The sequence below is a fragment of the Rhopalosiphum maidis genome, chromosome 3, assembly GCF_003676215.2.
Source record: "Rhopalosiphum maidis isolate BTI-1 chromosome 3, ASM367621v3, whole genome shotgun sequence".
Classification (NCBI taxonomy): Eukaryota; Metazoa; Arthropoda; class Insecta; order Hemiptera; family Aphididae; genus Rhopalosiphum; species Rhopalosiphum maidis.
The window spans coordinates 75,002,629-75,016,375 of record NC_040879.1 but is presented as its reverse complement, the minus strand read 5'-3'; the positions used below and the strand labels follow the sequence as shown (position 1 = coordinate 75,016,375).

The 13,747-nt window shown below is 26.8% G+C and overlaps 1 protein-coding gene across 4 annotated transcripts; it reads right to left on the bottom strand.

Annotated features, from left to right (window-relative positions):
- Positions 1-5,250: 5,250 nt before the first annotated feature.
- On the bottom strand, positions 5,251-13,261 carry LOC113556515 (ral guanine nucleotide dissociation stimulator-like 1). 4 transcript variants are annotated; one of them, XM_026961510.1, is made up of 16 exons: positions 12,929-13,261; positions 12,728-12,845; positions 11,986-12,090; positions 11,697-11,893; positions 9,282-9,344; positions 8,870-9,051; positions 8,692-8,813; positions 8,425-8,622; positions 8,259-8,369; positions 8,012-8,176; positions 7,796-7,933; positions 7,508-7,704; positions 7,323-7,431; positions 6,431-6,617; positions 5,494-5,628; positions 5,251-5,426 (listed from the first exon to the last, which is right to left on the bottom strand). In XM_026961510.1, exons 2-16 carry the CDS (start codon positions 12,764-12,766, stop codon positions 5,314-5,316), a joined length of 2,061 nt encoding a protein of 686 aa, XP_026817311.1. In that variant the 5' UTR covers positions 12,767-12,845; positions 12,929-13,261; the 3' UTR covers positions 5,251-5,313. The 4 variants fall into 4 exon arrangements, with proteins under 4 accessions (XP_026817311.1, XP_026817310.1, XP_026817312.1 ...); XM_026961509.1 differs by having other exon boundaries at positions 7,796-7,936; positions 12,929-13,259; XM_026961511.1 differs by having other exon boundaries at positions 7,517-7,704; positions 7,796-7,936; positions 12,929-13,258.
- Positions 13,262-13,747: the final 486 nt, after the last annotated feature.

The following is a 13,747-nucleotide window of genomic DNA, read 5'->3' as shown; positions in this document are numbered from 1 at the left end:
TGGATGAAAATAAATAAACAAATGTATCCCAAATCATTGCATTAAAGCTGAGTCAAACAAATTCATTTGTTCATTACTATAAACACAATTACTTTAATTTATATTTATGAAATGTAAGTAAAAAAGCATAATCATTCATTCACAAAGGTATGTGATATTAAAGTAATAAGGAAATTGTCATTTTTGTACATTATTGTTAATATAGTTGTTGAAGGTCTGTGGTTAAAAATTTTCTTACACAAGGTACATAAAAAATATTTGACATAATGACATTATTCTTAAAACATTTTTAACTATTCAAAAGTTTGTACTATATAGCTAATAGCTATATAATGATATATCATATTATACGAAAATATTTATATTTTATTTAAATAACCTCACTGATTGCTGAAAAAACCTTAGCCCATGTAAAAAAATATTTGCCCCACACTCCTCCCCTTGGAAAATAATTCTAGTGCCGTGCTTGTTTATTAATACCGTTTATAGGGCTCGGAACTTAATGTACTTAAAAAGTACTAAATATGCATGCACTTATACGCTTAAAAAGTACAAATATGCTCTAAAAATATGCACTTATATTTTATTTTTTACACAAAATTATTATTTGCAGAAATATTTTATAAAATATTATAAACACAAAAAAGCAAAACAATAAAAATAATTCTGATTTTTATTTTTCAATCATAGTTTAAAAAAAAAATACAATACAAGAATATTTAATAATATCTCTCAATATTAATGTATTTATTTTTTATTTACAAATTTGCATAGTAAATCTTCATAAATTATAAAATATGCTCTAAAATCTAAAAATTACTAAATATGCAAAAAATATGCATTATAAACTTTTGATGTGTTTTTCGTAGTGTCTTAGAACGAATTTCTAGCTCACTTAGCAATAAATCTAACGGTTCAAAAAAAAACATGCAAATGCAACAACTTCCGAGCCCTATGTCATAACAGTTAAATTCTTTAATCACAATAGAAGATAAATCTAATAAATTCATCTAGATAAAATAATCTGATGAACGTCGTCGATCCACGATAAAATAATACTTTACCGGTCGGTATGGTTTATTTTTGTACCACTATGTAGTCACTACCACAATAATATATATATATATATATAGGCACCTATATATTTGTGCAATAGTGATGGGTACCTAGCTAATACCTATATGTATTATGCATCTACGTTTATTACGAAATATTTACGTACAGCTAACGCATGGAATTCTGGATTTTTTGTATTTATTTCTATAAGATGTAGACTATGTATAATAATATTTATAGTTAAATTAGTAGTTTAGTATACATAAATGTATTACGTAGTTAACCAGTCTTTAAAAAATAAAAATAAAGGTCGCGCGGGGGATACGACACCCAAATACAGCCTGCTATATATTCCACGATTAAATAACTAACTATTATATGTATAGGTATGCCCATTGGTAAAATCGAATAAAGAACGGAAAGGCCGGGTAATTTTTTTCTCCGCTGATTTTGACATAATATTAAGACGCAATCTTGGGCGTAATTAATATTTTATACACGAACACAGATACTGTAACATTTTGAGACACGCACGGCGAAGAGATGACTGGCATCTGCTCTTTAAAACCGCGGCTCTTGTAAACCTTAGCAGTATATAATCACGTCCCGTCCGCTGTTTAGGTATATGATCTATGGGTACGTCGTGGCCATGTTTTACATTTTGGACAAACGGTGACTCCGGCAATCGATAGTCACTGTTCGTCTAACAATTACCCACTCTGCATTTCTGCGATAAACGTCGGCTCAGCAATACCATCAAAACGCGATAATACTCAGGTATGGTTTTAATTACATTATGTAATCAACTGAAACAGCGAAACGTTTATATATTGGACAGTGACGACTGACGAGATCTCAAAATAAATAAGGAACAATCGCAGTTTAGATACAAAGCGATTTTTTCGATTTTTTTTTTTTAACATATGTATTTCAACGGGTCCAGAACAACGGTGCGAATCATTATTTTGAATGTTATGTCCTTCCGAAGTGGTTTTGCGGTTATACGTTTTTACGAATGCACACAACGCTGTAAGTACCTACTATTTATTGCGCCACGTCTATAATGAATTTTTCAATTTTTTTCTTTGGACTTTTGGAGGCTTGGCGAATCAACGTTATAAGGCTTATACTGCTAATGTAAATTTGAATAAACCATTAGTTTTGAAATTATGACATTTAAATACAAATCATTTTATCGTTTTTATTAATTTAATGAAACCGATAATTACTGAAAATATCGGGTGGACATGTGTATGGTATATTATAAATTAAATCGCGATTCTCAACATTCTGTGATTGTGTATATCTCCAGTATTCTCACGTTCAAATGGTTTTATTTTGGTTTCAAAATAAAAAAGGGTGGGCAAGTGGGTAGAGATAGAGAGTAGGTCACTATGATGAATGTGTTAAATTTGTATACAATGACAGGTATCATTGTATACAAAAAACGATTCTGAACGGAGTTGATTCGTCAGTCTAGGATAAATAGTAGGATATATTTTATAATATAATATTATTATCTATATTTAAATAATAATATATTAATATATCGTTGTTTTATGCGATTTCGTAAAAAATTTAATTTCATACGTTTATACAATTTTTCTGTATTGGCGGTAGAATTTTAATTTACAGTTACTTGAAAGAAAACTTATTGATAACCTTGTGTTGAGTTTTTTAACCTTAGGTATAAATCATAAAAATTTTATGAATTTTCATCTTCAAAATTACTTGTGCAAATTTTCACGATTTTGTAAACATTTGAACTTTAAATAATTATGAACGAAATTTGTAAAAAACGGTTTTTGATTTTTTTTTTTTTTTTTTTTTTATTACGATAAGTACAACTTCTAATAATCCTTGTATTGAATTTTAAAGGTTTTTTGGAAAGCCAAATTTTTTTATCGGCATTTCAAGAAAAAAAGTTTAGAACAATCAAAAATTTCAATTGCCTCCAAATAGCTTCCAAATAGGTTCAAGTATGACTCCAAGTACCAACTAGATTTATTTTCCTTTTCAAAGAGGGGCTGAAGTTAAAAATCAAAGTACTATTACTACTCCAAAACGTGATGACAGACACAAACGTATGCGTTCGTGTCATAAATAAAAATAAATTCGACTTAAGAATGTTTCAAGTTATATACCTCAAATAGATATAAATTATAAAGTATCAAGAGCAATGAAAAATTGAGTTATAAAGATTTTCAAATTATGGTGACACGATTGTATTTGCAAACAGTGTTTTGAGTGAAAACAAAATTGTATTTCTTTTTAACAAAATGTTTGTATTACAATTTTTTTTTTAAACTGTCAAGTTTGGTCAAATATTGAAATATGCATATTAAACATGAAGATAGGATATTAATATTTAAAATATAAGCAACTAGAAATACAATATTTAGACTACATCATTGAATTGGTATGGAAAATTATAAATTCATCTATTCCATAAACACAATTTAACATCCCGCGGTTGTAGACTGTAGTTTATATAAACTAAATGGTTAATGGTAACGAATAATTATTGCTGTGATCTCATAATCTGAATAAAGTCTAGCTGTTGTAAGTCTGAAACGTCATGTTCTCAAGTCCGCTCTTTCTGATATTTAACTGTTGGATATTTGATGGGATTAATTATTTTTTTTTAGCGAGTGGAGTTAGTATTTTATTGTAGTCAAAAAATATTTTATTTTTTCAATGTCAGTTAAAACTTTCAGAAATTAAAACTTTTATTTTATTAGGATAATTAAAAATGGAAAATAGCAGATCTCGAGGTAGAGGTAGGCCACCACAACCTCAAACATATACATTACAGCAAAGAGCTCCAAGACCACCAATAAGTGGAATTTTAAGTCTTGATACAGGTCACACTCATAATCAAAAGACAAAAGTAAAACTTCCATTAAAACTGTACCTTTTTTAATCATTTATATGAAAATTTTTTTTAAGGTGCAACAAGTTACAGATGAATATAAAAAATTGTACACAGGTAATATAATTTAGCTTGTATTAAATTAATATAGTCTAAATGGCATACTTTCGTCTTATAAATTCGAATTCATGTTGACCATGTTAATTTTGATGTAACATCAATTTAATTAAGTAGGCACGTTAAAAAATGTATTATACATTTTCTTACTAGTCTATTATTTTTGTAATATATTTATTGATACCCTATTCATCGAAATATTTTCTTTGTAGATGAACTAAAACTAGTAAAAAATGAAGACAATCAAAGCCAATCAAACAAAACTGAACAAAAAAATAAACCAAGAATGCAATTTGATACAAATAAAGGTAAAATATAATCTTGGACGATTATATAATTAATAATATCTTATCAGGGCTCACGTTTTTATGAAATTGTATGCTTTTTTCCTTTTTATATTTTTGAATTTTTGTCAGAAATCTTTATGAATTGTAATAGTTTAAAGCTAATATTAATAATATTATTCTGTCTGTTTATTTAATTGTAAATAATGTAAATTGCATAAGTGCCTATTTTTGATTATTTTGACAAAATGTAATATTTTTTGTCTATAAAAGTAAAATTTAATAAAATTACCTACTTATTCTACATGTTATAGAAATCTGATAAAGGTGTAATTTAATATTTAGTTAAGTAAAATTGGTTAACTAATATAAATTTTATAGTTTTATCACTTTCTTGTTCATAATCTTGCTAAGTAATTTCATATTAAAAAATATAAGTTCTATTCTGAGTATCTAATTAAGCTGACATATTTATTTTAAATTATTTATAAATCCAAATAATTAATAATTATTAAATAAATGATTTAATAGTGTACAATTTTATGTTTGTTATTAATGTTCACAAAACTTAACTTTTCTACAAAGAACTTAGCTCTTTGGTAACAATTTAATAGGTTACATCTTTCTATCTTTAAAATAGTAAGTAATAACAATTTTAATTAGATAAATGATTATTCAACATTTTTTCAAATATTACTTATTATTGTGTGTGTAAAAGATAGGAAACCCTGTTTATTAAAGAAACATTTTGTGTTAATTAGCATTTACAAGGAGCTTAATTCATACAACTTATTTAAATCCAAATACACAGATTTCTGGTACTACCATTTTTATATACTCCAATAAAAATTATTTTGTACACAGAATTTTTATTTATTTTAATGATTGTCTTATTTTTTTTATATACACAATACAGTCGATTACATAAAATATTAAACTTAATTATGTATAATAACATATCACAAGTTCGTTGTAAGAAATTATTCATTTTTTTGGAATTGTATTGTTTTTCCACGTTTTTTTACGTAACAAAAAGTTTAAATCATATTCTGTATTTACTGCATAATACACATTGGCTGTCATTGGTAAAATCATTTCTGAAATATAAATAACAAAAAATAAATTTAGTTAAGAATAATCATATGAAATAATAAGTATACAAACCTTTATCAGGTAAAACTTGAGATAGAGTATAGTTTTCTGGATCATCATCAATACAAAATTTCAGCATAGCATTTCTAATAACTTGTGGTGTTCGTTCATTGTTACTTAACATAATGCTTTTGTATAATACAACCCCTAAAATATAGGTAATATAGATAGTTTATTTTATATCAACAAATTTTGGGAATAATTAAAATAAATAATTTATATTTATATATAGTTTAAAATAATTAGTCCATTTCTGGTTTTTTGAGTTACAAATAATTAATTAAAAATGTTAAGTTTCTGTAAATTAAAAAATAATTTTTTTAAGAAGGAAAAATATTTCTATGACTGATTTGGATCATATTTTAAAAGCAAACTTGGTTTTAAATGTTTTGAGCTCAAGTATATAAATATTTTAAACTATGAAATAATAATAATATAATATAATAAAATAATATATATAATTATACTTAATATTGCAGAATTAAGAGTACAAAACACCCGCATGAGTTATATCCGTCTTACATTAATTAAGTGCGTAACATAGTAAATTTACGCTCAGTAGATCATGTTTAGCTCCGTTAGTTTAAAAATTAGAATGAATTTACCTATTATAAAACTTGATGGCAAGAACATTATCTATATTTAAATATTGGCTTTTTACAATTATTCAGTTTTCAAGTGAGTTATGAGCATTTTTAATTTACGCTATATTATGTACGCATTACTTGCTAAAAAATTAAACTATCATAAAAAACCAACATACAAACACAGATAATGTTCTTATCATCAAGTTTCATAATAGGTCAATTCACTCTAATTTTTAAACTCGCGTAGCAAAACGTTATCTGCTGAGCGTAAATTTGATGTTACATACTTGTAAGACGGAGATAACATATTATGCGGGTGTGACGTCCTCTTAAATAAAAATGAATTTAATAATTTTACATACCGTCAGTCTCAACATTATCTGCATCAACTGTAATCCGAATAATATAAAAATCCGACGAAGTATTAAATGTTGAATTATTAACACTATTTTTAACTATAATGTTAGTATTATTGCTTCCATTTAGTGACATGTCGAAAGATTGCAATGAATAACTACTTGATGAAGAAGATAGATCGAGTAAAGAATCCTGCAACTCAAAAAAAAGTAAATTTTGTATAAAAAATATTAGTTGTAGTAATGAACTTGTTATGTTTAAAAAAAGGTTATAAAATATCACAAAATGTTGATTAAATATTACTTTTGCAAGCAACAATATAAATTAAATAGGTTGTAAAAAAAGATCCTAATTATGTAGTAACTTTTAGTCTACTTTTTTACCCTAAATTTAAATTTAATAGGACACAATCTCATTTATTATTTATTAAAAAAAAAAAAATTGAATATAGATAAGAACTTGAGTAAATTACATTTATTAATTATACTCAAAATACTAAGCAAATACTATAGTCCAAGATTTTAAAATAATAAAGTTAATAGCTAAATATAATCAAAACTAAATAAATATTCATATTAGCAATTTAAAAATAGTAAATAATTTTTTTTTTAATAGACTAAATTTTCTACCGATAAGTCGTATTTTTAATTTGATATTAGGATATTTATTGTAGTATAAATAGTTAAGGTATTGCATACTATTATTTCTATATTTTTAATTTCAAGAGTTTCAGGCTAGTTCTGTTCTATTATAACTTATGAAATATTAAAATAAATACATTTCAGTATTTAACTATTTTTAAAAATTTGAGCTCAAGTTTTTAAGTCCACGGTATTCTGCTATGTCTCAAATAACAAAATTGTTTAGTTTGAGTATTAGTGAATAATATTTTTTTACCTGTTTATCCAAAGAGTTATTGGGTGAGTGTAAACCATCATCGGATAATCCATACAAACTTTTGCTACTACAATTACTAGAAATGGAATCATTCTTTTTATGCTCATAACTGAAAAATTATCTTTGAATAAAAATCAATCATACGTATTTTAATTTAATAATTTAAAAGTTTATGAACGTTATACTTAATATACTTTTGTTTTTTTCCAGTTCCTATTATTGAATTTGCACATGATGATGTTATATTATCTGATGGTTCTATTTGACAAGAAATTCTAAACGCTTCTCTATCATCCAAAACTAAAATGGAATGAAACCATTGATCAAATACTGAATCCTCAGTTATGTTATATGAATTTGCTGCCCCTTGAAGGAGTTTAATCTAATACCCAGACAATTAAGATAAACATTTAATACAATTATAGATAATTAAAATAAACATAATTTAATACTATACATAGTTATAAACATACTTGAGCTAATACTTCAAACTCTTTTCTTTTTTTATCAAAATTAATTAGACCATCAGGCAAGAGATCGGGAGTTGCAGCATCAATCATGGTCAAATCAGTTAGAAATGTCCCTAAGTATGGTATAGTTCCAATGTTTAACTTCTAAAAATATTTCATTCATTTAATTAACACATGAAAAAAAAGATAATTGGATATAATTTACACAATGTAACTCACACTCATAGTACTTTGCTGCTTTTGAATAATTTTTTGTAAATGTCTATCATTGTGTCCAAATGTGTCAGCGAATTTTGCTGTACCTTCTCTTATTAATAACTTTCGCTGCGCCCATTGATTATTTTCTTCACTAAATATTCTTGCAAGTTCTTGAAACAATTCCACCTAGGAATTTTTTATATATATATAACTTGATTAAAAATATTTTATGTATTTAATTTGATACAGTTCACTTCATTAGTATTACCTTATCTCGAGGAACTGAATGCCAAGTTTTCTTTAATCTAAACACAGAATTGGATTGTAAGCCAGATATAATAGCTTTTAATGAGGAAAAATTCTTAAGTACTCTTAATTCCTATAAAAATAATAAAGTTTATTTAAAAGCTTATTATATATTTCTATTAATATACTTGAGCAATGTCAATCCAAGTTTCAATAACATGTGGTCTTTCTGAATTGATTGCTAATATCACAGTACTGATAACTCTAAGTGATACGGCATTAAATTGATCAATTGTAGCAAGGACTGTGGGTGCAGACCCTGCTCTTTTATTTTTAGACCAAACTGCACCTAAACATTGGTGAGCAACCATACTTCTTAAAACATCCTATACAAATTAAATATAGGTTAGAAATATTGATATAAAATATAATGGTGATAAAATAAAATAACATACACGGTCCATTCGAGTTAACTGCTCGGCAAAATGCCTTTCTGCTATGTTAGGAAAATTGTAAGGAGAATGTGGAGAATTAGCAATAACTAAGTCATAATCATCACTAATAAATGTTGTAGTATCTGGAAATTGTTAATAATTAGCTTTATATTGAAAAAAAAATTAAATAAGTTCATACCTGATTGTTTACATTCTTTAAGGAATCTTTCAAGTCTATAAGTTGCTTTTATGTGAAGTTCAGTTTTTGGCAAATATGTAAAAGTAAAGGAATGTAAACATCGTAAACAAGTATGTAAAGGTGGATCACGAAAGTCTTCAGGATATGAATCCAACCACACATGTAATGCAGATACAACAGTCCTAAAATAATATACAGTTTAGTATTTACAATTGCTAATATCATTATGACAAATATTATAATATGATTATATTTTAATTTTTATAAAATGTATTTAAATAGTGTTACTTATCACATAACCATAACATATAATAATAATATAATAAACATAACTAATATGTTATAATTTCAAATTAAAAGAAGAACAATAAGGATTAGAAACAAGTGTTTAAAGTTAAAATAAAAAAATTACTTTTTATGTGGATCGATCATTGATTCTGATAAGGCTTCTTTATTGTTTACTAAATACTCATACCTAAAAAAATAAAATTATAATTATTATTATTATTATTATTATTGTTTACAATAAATATTAAATATTAACTTGATTCTAGTTATATTTTATAAATATACCATACTAAAATTATTTAATTGAATCTTATAATATAAATAATTTAAAATTCAAAACATTCCTCAAGTTTATCTAATGTTATAATTATAGAATCTTGCATTAACAATATGGCTACTCAGAAGTTGAAACATTATTGATTTACTCAAAATAAAATTATCACATAAAAAAAAACCACGAACCACCAGACCGGAGTGAGAGTGCTATATCTTACTTACTGTCAACTATAATCTTCATCTCACTTACCCATTTGGAACCACAAGCCAATTTTATTAATATAGGAAGGAGTTTATATATTAGATATATTTTATTATCTATTATTTTATACTGTTGAATTTATCCACACATTGCAAATGACATGCACTATAGGTACAATCATTTACATTATCATATTTACAGATATAGACAGCATTAATAGATGCTCTAAGCCATTTTTATATTATAAAACTAAATTAAATTTTATAGTTAAAGAATATACGAATAGGTACATCACTTTTATTAGTTTTATTAAATAGTAAATAGTAAATAAACAATAGTACTATTATATACTATTTATAGTCAATGATTTTAGTTATGCCATAACAAGGGAAATAAATAAACTAATAATTGTTTTATCGGGTCGGTAAGAAATGTAATTTACAACAAGTTTGATTTTTAAATAAAAAATATTGATATTTTCTAGTCAGATTGAAAATATTCTTGAAAGTTTGAGATGTGTTGCCACAAAATAATGATTTGAGTGAACTAGATAAAATGAAAAACAAAAGACAATATACTCAATAAAATAAAAGAACCCAATGTTACTTGAAACTATTAGAAAAAGATAAACACATAGTAGGGTAAATATTGAGACAAAACAATGAATTACATTGTAATGAATCATATTAGAAGAGAAAACGAATGACAAGGAAAAGCACAATTAATTAAACAGATGATTATCAGCTCTGAACAAATAAACTACATTGAATAAAAAAGCTAGCTGGTGATAGGAAAAGTGTAGATTATATGGAAGAATAAAAAACAAACACATATTGTAGATGATAAAAATAAAACCTTTCTTTCTAGTAATAATTCACTATTTTTTTAAATACTAATTTTAAAATAAGGTATATTTAAATTATGTTTGTTAAAAATTAATAATTCAAGTTTTTATTTTATTAACTATAGTAAATTAAATTATTGTTACTGATTAACAGTGTTATAAGGTAAAGAAAAAGTTATGCTCATCAGAAAATCAAATCAAATTTAAAAATTATTATTTTTAAAAGATAAGGACGTAGATATTTATTGAATATAAATATTCAACTTTATATACACACTATATTTAAACAACTTGATTTAACTTATTATTAACTATGAGGCTTCATATTGTATTTTACTTTTCTGCTATCTTATATTATTGAATTACACAAAAGTTAACATGCATTATTATGAAATGTATTACTTAATAATGGAATATACTAGTATACTAGTCGTACTAAGGTACTTTTCTGTTATCCCGACTACTAAGAGTCTCAATTCTATTATATATCAACTACTTCTTCAGTCTCGACCAACATGAATCGGTTACTTATATTATTTATAAAATTAATATAATGCCATGGTCCATGATTCATATTTCATATTCAAATGCTGCAAAATTTAATTGAGGTCATTTCTACACTGCAGCAATAAATAATACAAGGTATTATTGAAAAAAACAAACGACTATTTTCAAACCAATTACCAATAGGTACGCATATTTCTTTTATGTTGACATGTCTTATTATTATATTGCATTTCCAAGAAACTTCATTTTTCCTGATGTATAATTTTTTTTTTTATAACAATTTTTACATTGATGGTGTCTTAGAAGTAAACCCTTATCTTGAAATAATTCAACGGTATCTTTTTCACTATTCGGTAAATTTCATAGAATCAAAATTATAAATACTAAATTATAACTAAAAATGATAAATTTGGATGTCAGTTAGCTACGATTAATATTATCGTTTAACAGTACTGACGCAAAGATTAACTGAAGACGATGGTCATCAACATGTATACTGTATAATCTAGAAGTCTCGATAATAGAGTTAGATCAGCGGTAGTCGCGGCATCGGCCGGTAGTTGGGATAACAGAAAAGTACCTCAGATAAGATTATGATACAAGAATATATTATACAACATTCATAATTTATTAGTTTATAAAAAAAAAAAATACCGAGTTTAAAGATATATTATATATAGACCATTGTGTAAAAAAAAAAATATTTATACCTTTCAATTAATAATGACAAAACATGATGAGGTGATGCAAAAGTTCTATAGGTGGCAAGAAATATATTCACAAATGTAGATTCTAATTCGCCATCATCTGATGCTAAGCTATTAACTAATTTTTCGATTGTTCCAGCTTTAATGAACTTTACTCTGATCGTTTCCCATTCTAAATGTGATCGTTCATCATCAGATTCCTGTAGTAAATTCAAGATAATTAATTTCTTTAAATATTATAAATCAACAAATATAAATTAAAAACAAATTACTGATTGAAAAAATAACGTACCAACAGAAGAGTTTTTGTAGGATTTTGATAACGCACTTTTTTTAAATAAATTGTATAAACAGCACCCTCTTCTCTTTCTTCACCCCATAATTTCCATGTTGGCTGCTGCAAATCATAATATAAATATTATATTTTAGAATACGGGATATGAACCCACTATTATATCATGTTATGTACAGTATAAAATTAATGATTAAAGGAAACTATAGGCTTATTAATTAAAGAGAGAAAGAGATTTAATATTGGTAATGTGCATTAGATGAATAATTGGTTAGTTAAGAAAGTAATTTGACAAAGAGAATAGAATATGAAATGGGTCAAACAGTTGATCAATTACAGCGACAAGGAACATTGAAAGAATTGCCAGATATTTATTTGGGGCTGTCAATTTTTTTGACAGAAGGTTTAACAAGAAAAACATATTTGCTGAATGTTAAAAATCAACAAGAATTATTAAAAATAAAATAACTAAGACCCGTTACAATATAGTAATATTACTTGTAGGTTTATTGATTGATAAAAAAAAGGGATTCTACGATTTTTATTTTCTTAGAATAGTCATATACTCGTATATCCCAAAATCTGTAATTTGGTTTAACAATTCAAAGTTCAAAATATAATTATTTATTTTCCCCACCGTTTAATATAAGCATAGCGCACAGCATTCATTTGACAATTATCATAGGCCCCAGACAAAGAACAGAGTATACCCTTGCATGTTATGTATATATGCTCAATTCACCCGGCTTTCTTTCACGAAAATTGGTTCCTGCCAAATCATCAGTGACCCGATTGAATAAATTAAAATTGGGACGTCCCACTTTCGAATGGCCCTCTTAGAGCGTCCTCAACCGAGGTTCCTGCAGTATTGCAGAGTACAAATGCAGTGTTAATGACGCCGAATAGTATTTTAGTTTTGAAAAGAAGTTCGTGTCAAACTCACCGAGGTTTCGGCATCAAAATTCATACTTGTCCACCTGCATCATAGTGTTTTGAAAACTAAACCGAATTGCTGGTTGTGTTATCTGTACCGTCGTTGGAAGGCGACAGGGGTCTCGCGCGTGTATCCAGGCACCAGCAGCACGGAGGAATGACGGTTTTTCAAAGACGGATTTGAGATGATGTAGTTATAATTGTCGTCGAACGGCGTAGCGCGTCCGTGTCGTTTCCGTGCGAGCCACTTACGACGGTCGACGACGGCGGCGACGGCGGCGATGATAATAATAATAATAATAATAAGAATAAGAATAACAGTACAATGGCACACACACACACACTCATACGCGCACACGCACAGCTGCTGTTATCAATCTCGAAAATTGTTAACAGTCACTTATTCGAAATGAAAAAAAATAAATATTGTAATATAATTTATATTATCTACTACCAGAGTACAATAAGAACGTAATCGCGGGACGGCCGCGCTTCGACTACAACAGTGAACTACACTCAACAGGTATGCGTACAGAGTACGACGACGAAACTGTATGAACGCGAACCGGTCCCCGATGACTCCGATTTGTCCGGACGTCGTCAGTGGCAGCGCACAACATTGGCGTCGCGCGGTCGCTGCGTCTGTATTGATCACGATGCATTAAATTAATAAAAATAAAAACGTTGAATTACACTAGGTAAGAGGTAACATGTCAATACCGACGATATCCATACAACATTATGATATGTGATCTACACCAGTGTTTCTTAAACTTTTTGAAATCACGTAACACCACCAAACAATAATGACTATTTATGCGAAACCCCT